General features: G+C 58.0%; 1 protein-coding gene across 7 annotated transcripts in view; it reads left to right on the top strand.

Annotated features, from left to right (window-relative positions):
- Nucleotides 1-5,433: 5,433 nt before the first annotated feature.
- Nucleotides 5,434-8,018, top strand: part of ARHGEF11 (Rho guanine nucleotide exchange factor 11) — a 78,254-nt gene continuing 75,669 nt past the window's right edge. For all 7 annotated transcript variants that reach the window (XR_006815521.1, XM_045982504.1, XM_045982507.1 and 4 more), the window contains exon 1: nt 5,434-6,155. Coding sequence is in view for 6 of the 7 variants with exons in the window: in XM_045982504.1 (XP_045838460.1) it covers nt 6,124-6,155 (32 nt within the window). In the remaining variant the exon portion in view is untranslated. The remainder of the gene's footprint in view (nt 6,156-8,018) is intronic.

Below are 8,018 nucleotides of genomic sequence, written 5' to 3'. Positions count from 1 at the left end.
TTTACTGTGGTGATTGTTTCATGTGTCTGTAAGTGTCAAAACTTACCAAGTTGCACATTTTAAACATGAAAAAAATTATTACATATCAATAACTTTTTTTTTTTTAATTTAAGAACATAGTTCTGTTTTTAAAGCAAGCTTTGGGCAGTTTTTTAAAAATTATCCTCCCCTTGACATCTCACCTTTCTTGGAGCTCACTTTTGATCCCAGGAACTTTTTCTAATTCAGAGGGAAAAAAATAACACACATACACACCCAACTTCCCAAAATATTAGCCTTCCATCTAAAACCGGTTTTCTTTCACACGTTTTCCTTGACAAGGTGTCTTGGCACCTTCCGTGTTAGCAGTTGGTCTCAGCTCCCAGGGGTGTCGGTGGCAGAGAGTTGGTTTCCAAGGTCACCACAGACAGTGAGGCACCAGCTTGGGAGGCTGGGCCCCGCAGGCAATGCTGACCTCGGCTCAGGGGAGGTAAGGTGAGAAGCCCCTTCCCCACCAAACGCCTCGAGAGCTTCACAAGCCACGAGGGAGCAAGTTTCTGGGCCCACGTCCCAAGGGCCCGAGAGCTGAGCGCGCGCCGGTAAGATCCGTCGGTCAGTGCCCCGTGGGCCGGAGGACCGGGCCAGGTGGCTCTCCGCGTGGCGCAGCGCCCTGGCCAGTCTCATCGCGGTGAGCCTGTGCTCGGTCCTGCCGAGAAGCTCCGGCCTCCGCCCTGTTCCTTGGTTTTCCTCTTCCCTCCAGGGCTCGCTCCGTGCCTGCAACATCGAGGCGGTCCAGGGGACAGAGAAGCGGACTCTGGAGCCAGACCGCCTGGGTTCCAGCTCTGCGACCCTAAGCAAGATTCTTACCTCTCTGGGCCTCGTTTCCCACCTGAGCACAAGGGTAAGACGTAGGGCCCCGAGAGGTGGCCGGAGAGGACGCGGTGGTTAGTGGCGGCGGTTGGTCCGGAGTAAAGACTCTGCGGGCGTGGGTGTTGCGATTCCTTCATTTTAAAATACTACTGGGAACGCATCAGGTCTGAGTGACAGTGAGATGATCTCCGTCACACTGGCTACCCAGGAGCTTTCCAGAGAAATCGAGATGGACTGGAAGCTAACTCTCGGCCTTAGGGCTAACAACGCCTCAATGAAGCAAGCGCATCCGCACCGCCTTCCAAATGGACAAAGGCTGAAGAGGGAGAGAAGTCTGCGGTACAGGGGAGCACCCTGCCTTCCGCCGCGATGTCGTCCTGCGAGGCCGGTCCCCCAACGGTGCTCCAGAAGGAGAATGGCCTGACCTGGGGCCGACACTCTCGGGGCCACACCGGGTCGGGCCTGGGGACGCCTGCCCGGGAAGGAGGAGCCGTTTCTCTAGAACTCACGCTCTGAGCACCTCAAGCTTCTGGATCACTCCTCTCCCTCCGCTGTCCAGTTAACTATCCCGTTTCTAGAAGCCCTCCCACAAGCAGAAGCTGACACACCGCTGGTTTCCTTTGCTTCTCACACCTGAAAATGAGGAGGTATGAATTCTTGCTCCAAACCATTCATTAATGAAATTTCAGGCAAATCACCTATAACCCACCTGTGGTACAGTTTCCTCAAGCGTAAACGAACGGACAGGACAGGACAACCAGCGTCCTCCTATCCCACAGGGCGCTGGGCAGAGACAAGGACTCATCTATTAGAGGAGTTCTGTGGGGAAAGGTTCTAGGGATCATGTCCATTCAGGACATCGCTTCTTCCTGTTTATCCCGATTCTTCTGTCCAGCAGCGTTCACAGAGCCCACGCCCGATACTCAGCCCTCACAACCCGCACACAGCGTCCCAGACCTAAAAACGCACCTGCCCCACCCTACTCCCCGCCAAACTCCCTTCTTTGGACTCCTGGTCTAGTGCTCTTTCCATTAACCAACCCCCGCTTCCAGCTTCCTACCATACAGTCTGTCTTGGGCCCAATCTCGTAATCTACGTCTTTTTCCTAAACCAAGGCTTACGATCTGCTTCAGCGGCCGGTTAACTTCAGGGAACTCGATCCTGCTAAAGCCACCCCCCTGCCCCATAGACTTCAGAGTGGAGGGGACAAAGAGATGGTCAGGTGTGCACGGGGAAGGCATTCAAGAACGCGTGCACGGTGGTATCTAACGAGGGCAAAAATAACCGTCTAAGCTTTACTAATAATACCTGTCTTTGACATTTGGGCCACCTAGCACCTGCTCTAGGGGGTCCCTGCCTCAGAAGGCATCCGTCCCGGGCCATGAGGGAAACATTTCCAAGAACCAGCAGTCAGGCCACAGGCCGCGGTTCAGACATTCACTTTCTTTATAATGTGATGCCATCCGCCAGACAAAAACGAGCCTGTTAATTGCTACAAATTTGACAATTCTTAGTAAAGACAGAGAGAATGACCCTGAAAATCCTTGCTTTGCGGAGCGTCACTGCTTATCTCCAGGGAAAGGCCCAACAAGAGATATCAACCATAGAGGAAATACACACTCTTACTGTACCAAGTCCTGTGCTGAGGATTAGCTGGGAAGAGGGTCCAGGCCCGTATTTTCAAAAACAACCACCATCCACTTAATCTGGTCCTTCAAAGTGAACACGACAGTCTATTAATGAGTGAGAAAGCCACGGCTTTTCTAAGGGAACGTCACGCCCATGGAAAAAAGTTTGAAAAATATATGACTACAGATGCTCCCAATATCGTGATTTTGAAAATGTATGTATCAAAAGCAATGCGTGTCACCTGAAAGACTTTTTTAAAAAAATTTTTATTGAGTAAACTCTACGCCCAGGGTGGGGCTCGAACTCACAACCCCGAGATCCTGAGCCACCTGCTCTACTGAGAGAGCCTGGCAGGTGTCCCATCAGCTGTTAAAAAAGTTTTGTCTGCATGCTTGAGAAACTAAGAAACAGAATTTTAAAATCTGTTTTAAAAACCTAAATAGAGGGGCGCCTGAGTGGCTCAATGGGTTAAGTCTCTGTCTTCAGCTCAGGTCATGATCTCAGGGTCCTGGGATTGAGCCCCAAATCCAGCTCTCTGCTCAGCAGGGAGCCTACTCCCCCCCACCCCACCCCACCCCACCCCTGTCTTCCTCTCTGCCTACTTGTGATCTCTCTCTCTCTGTTAAATAAATATTTTTTTAAAAATTAAAAAAAATTAAAAATAAATAAAAACCTAAATAGAGGGGCGCCTGGGTGGCTCAGTGGGTTTAGCCTCTGCCTTCAGCTCAGGTCATGATCTTGGGGTCCTGGGATCGAGTCCCGCATCGGGCTCTCTGCTCAGAATGCAGGGAGTCTGCTTACCCCCTCTCTCTGACTGCCTCTCTGCCTACTTGTGATCTCTCTCTCTCTGTCAAATGAATAAATAAAATATTTTTTAGAAAAATAAATAACATTAAAAAAAACTAAATGGAATTTCTTAGGTTTGAGCCCATCTGTTAAAACTATGCGGGGCACCTGTTAAGGCAGTCGGTTAAGCCTCTGCCTTCAGCTCAGGTCATGATCCCAGAGCCCCGTGGTCTCTCTCTGTTTCTCTGCCAAATAAATAAAATCTTATAAAAAAAATTATAAGATGCAGTACCTTCCAACCATTCAAGGACTAATTGACTTAAAATGTTAATTTACTAGAAGAATTTCAGTTAAAACCTTTGCATCGTGGTGAACAGATTGGAAAATGAACGTCATGATTTAATAAAGGCCATCAAGGATGCACTTGTCCGTCTTAATCTGCCTTGGACAAGAATCTCTTTCAGTTACGACAGCCAGTAATAGTCACTGAGGAGTAGGAATTTAAAAATGTCCTTCTCTTTATTTTGATCTTTCCTGTTCTTATTCCCATTCTAGGGCATGTTTCATAAAACATGTAATAAAACAGGTGACGTAATTATTTTAAAATACTGCATCTCTTAAGAAAGCCCAGTATGTGTTTGGTGACCACTGGTTGGTCTCTCCGGAGGGGCGCCCACACCCGGGGGGGACCCTGGTGGCAGGTGTGTGGAAAGGGACCAGACTATGGCACAGTAGCAATCCGGGCTGGGTGCTTCGGACACCAGCAGAGCCCGCGTCTCTGGAAGTTCTGACCTAGGAGGTGGTGGAGATGGGCGCAGGCAGTGGGTCTTTCCTTCATTTGCCAACCGGCAGCTGGTACAATTTAGGGAAGCTCCTGGATTATTCCAATGGTCAAGCCATGCTTATTAGTTTTCTCCTCTCTTGCAATTTGCAAACCCGCCCCCCAACACTGCTGGGTCCCCGGCTCCCTGCACACGAGCCCCAGATGTGTGCGGGTCTGGGCCGGGCGACTGTGCCTGCATTTCCCCCAGGAACAATCCGGCCGGAGAGGGAGGGGGAGGACACCGCCACCGGCCCTGCCTGCGGGGGGTTTACAGTAGCGTTTCCCTGGGCAAGACGACCAAGTCCATTCCCCAGTCCTAATGGAAAACTTTCCTTTTCATCTTCATTATTTTTAACGACGACGCCAGGGACCTTCGGACGAGCGCGTTACCTGCGAACATTTGGGAACTGTGATTCTCTGAAACCAGAATCGGCCCTGAGAGGCTCCTCCACCGGGTTCAGAAGCACCACGGCGCCCGGGAGCGCAGCCGGCCGCGGCCCTCTGCCCGCAGGGCCGCGCGGGGCCGCCGACGCCGGGGCCAGTTTCCGGAGCTCCCGGCACCCAGGAGGGAGGCGGCGCGCATTCCTGGAGACGAAGACGCGCACAGGGGTGGACAGCGGGTGAGCCGCGGCCGGGCGCGGGGGCGCGGGGGCGCGAGAGAGGCGCGCCCGCGGGGAGGGGGCCGGGCGGCGGGGCCCGGGGGACCTGGGAAGGGGCACAAAGTGGGGAGGCGGCCCCGGGCCGAGGAAGGGGGAGCGGCGGGGGCGGCGCGGGCTGCCTCGGCGAGCCGGGGCGGCCGGCGGGCCGGGCCGGGCAAAGCCGGGGATCCCGCCGCGTCCGGGGCCGGCTAGGCCGCACGGAGGGAGGGCAGCGCGCGGGGGGCTGCGGGCCGCGGGAGGAGGGGGAGGGGCGCGGGGGGAGGGGCCGGAGGGGGAGGGGCGTGTCGGGAGAGGGGGAGGGCCGGGAGGAAAGGCGGAGGGGGGCGGGCCCGGGGGGAGGGGAGGTGGTGGCGGAGGAGGGGAGGGCCGGGGCGGGCCGGGGGAGGGGCCTGCGGGCCGAGCCGCCGGAGCGGGCCGGAGGGGGCGGCGCGGGCACGGGCGGCCGGCCGGGCCTGCGCCCCGAGGAGCGGCGCGCCGAGGGGGAAGGGCCCGGAAGGAGCCTCCGAGCCGCCTTCCGCGCGCGGGGCCGGAGCCGAGGCGGCGGCGGGCGAGCGGCCGGGCCGCGCGGGGCGGAGGGGAGCCGGGGCCGGGCCCCCGCGGGCCGGCGCGGAGGAGGCCGCGGGGCGGGCACGCGAGCGGCGTCCGCGGTTGATGGCGGCCGGGGCGGCGGGCGGCGGGCGCGGGGCGCGGGGCGCGGAGAGGCCGGGGCCCCGGCGGGCGTGAGGCGGGGGGCGCGGGCGCCGGGAAGGGTCCCCCGAGCTGTGGCGCAAAGGCTGTTTCTGTTGTTGTCTTGAAGGCGCTGCATCCGCGCGGCGGCGGGGCCGGCCCGGACCTGAGCGGTGTGGCCGCGGCGGCCCGGCGTCTGCGCTCGGTTGTCCGCCCGCCCGGCCCTCCGTCGTGCTGAGCGCGGGGCGACCCCGCACGGCCCCGCCGGCCCCCGGCGCCCGGCGGCGGCAGGACAGCGGCGGGAGCGGCGTCCCGAGCATGGGCTCCGCCTGGGTCTTGCAGCGAGGACGGCCGCTCTGAGGGCGATTCTTGTGTGACCCGCGTTAGCCCCGGCGCCAGGCTTGAACAGATTTGTGGTGGGGTGTTTGGTTTCTGAGGAGGTCACAGTTTTTCCTCTTTTTCTTTCGGTTTTTTTTCTGCGACGGGGGAGGGGCGGGGGGCTGGGGACGGACACCATGCTGGCCGGTCCGCGGAGCGGGGAGCCTCGGTTCCCGGGGTCCTGAGGGCCCGCGGAGCGCGTCCGAGCGTCCGACTGTCCGGCCGCGAGGCTGGGAGGCCCCCCCGCGCCTGCCCTGGAGACTGCAGCCGACCCAGCCGCGATCAGGACGCCAGAACTGCAGGATCCCGGCCGCGCGGAGACCCTGAGAAACCATGAGTGTGAGGCTGCCCCAGAGCATAGACAGGTAGGCGCGCTGGGAATGGGCTTTCCCGCACTTTCCTAACCGGAGACTGGGGGAGAGGGTGTTGCATTTGGGTAAAAGGTTGCAAAGGAGGGGTTGGGGTGGGAGCGCGGGTCTCGGGGACAGTACGGCCATGTGTGTTGATGTGTCCTCTGGGTGCGTCGGTGTCCCGATTCGGTGCTTTTTTTGAACGAGCGATAAACAGTGAGGCCGGGAGAGGACACAGAGGGGAAGTGCTTCCCTCGGTCTCTGACTTTTGCCCTGCTACAGGCTGAATTTGAGCCCCTAACTTGCCTGTTTAAGGGGCTGGAGGCCGCCCGGGCCTGGTCACGTGAGTCCCCAGGGTGGGTTGGGACTGGCTTTAGGTGTTGAGCTGCTGGGGGAAGGGCCCTGGCAGGGGCGTGGGCCTCTGCGGGCTGGTTGCTACGGAATGGTGGGGCTTGGTGGGGGGGTCATTCCATTTCCAGAGCCGGGGAGGATGTTCCAGGCCTGACTGATGGGACAGAGGCACCCTTTGCACCCATAGAGGTCTGGATTCTTGCCAGGGACTGATGATAATGGCCCCCAAATGCACAGGGTGCATTAGAATTTCTTCCTCTCCAAGCTTAGGGTTTAACTTGAGACCCGCGGACCAGGGGACGCTCTAGGGTTTAATCTTCCAAGCCGGCCTTAATAAGCTTGACTCTGCAGGGTGGGCCTTCCCTCCGCCTAGAGCGGGAATGAGTTGTTTGGGATTCTCAGGCCTGATGGGCAGAGGTCCTGGTCCTGGGAGCCCCGGGCCCAGGATCCAGCCCCCTTACCAGCCTGGGCAGCGCCGGTAGCCCTGCTGTTTACAACTTTGTGAGGTGACTGTTTCCCCAGCCCCCCCACACACCCTTTCTCCTTAAAAATCTTGGATTCTGTACATAGCCTGACTGGATGGGTGGAGGTTAGAGGACCGAGCAAGCAGATGGAAGCCCTGGCCGTGTTGCTGGATACGCAGGGAACAGCGGGGAGCCGAGGTCTCTCCATGCCAGTTAACCTTTGATGATCCATGGTAGTAGTGGTTTCTTTCCGGCTGTGGGATGGGGTATAAACATAGTCCCTCCTGAACACTAATGTGTGGATCGCCTCTGAGTCCTGCTTGATCGGCTCCACGCCCCCACCTGGACCCTGAGTTGTCAGTGGGCTGAAGGCAGCCAGCCACAAAGGGCATAAAACGCGTGTCCCCTCCCCTTGTCATTGGCTTCCCTGTAGCTCGCGTCTTGTAAAGGGAGGCCCGAGGTGCGTCCGGGCAGGGGGGTGACATGGTCCCGGGGCCACCTTCTCATTTCATCCTGCTGGAGTTTGGGAATTAGTACATCTGCCTTTTGTGAGATGGGGTTGGTGAGTGATTTCTCTGAAATAGGGATGTGAGCAGATGGAAACCCAGGTTTGGGGGTGCAGGAAGGAGGCAGGAGGGTTCCTGGGCTGATGTGAGATGCTCCTGGGGGAGCTCGTACACCTTCACTGTCTGCGAGGTACGGCGTGGGACGTTTCTCCCCATGTGCTTTCGTGGAACGGGTCTGAAGGTGGATGGTGGTAGTCCCGCTATCCAGTGGGGGGTCCTTGAGGCTCTGGGAGGACACCTGGCTTGCCCTGTGCCATCTTGCTGGACTAGGGGCAGAATCTGAGCCCAGATGCGGATCTCCTGACCCCTGCAGGCTCTTCTGCTTGCCCCATGCTGGCTTAGTGGGTTTGTGTACTGGTCCTGTGGAATGTGCTTTCCGTATCTCCTTTTGATGGTAGCGTATGACACTGTCCGGTGTTCCCTTTGCACTGGTCTTTTCAACAGTCTTGGGAACGGTGCTGTCATTTCTCTAGGAAAGCGCCCATTTCTCCTCTGGG

This window comes from Meles meles, chromosome 17 (assembly GCF_922984935.1).
Source record: "Meles meles chromosome 17, mMelMel3.1 paternal haplotype, whole genome shotgun sequence".
In the NCBI taxonomy this organism is placed as follows: Eukaryota; Metazoa; Chordata; class Mammalia; order Carnivora; family Mustelidae; genus Meles; species Meles meles.
This window is presented reverse-complemented; position numbering and strand designations above follow the sequence as displayed.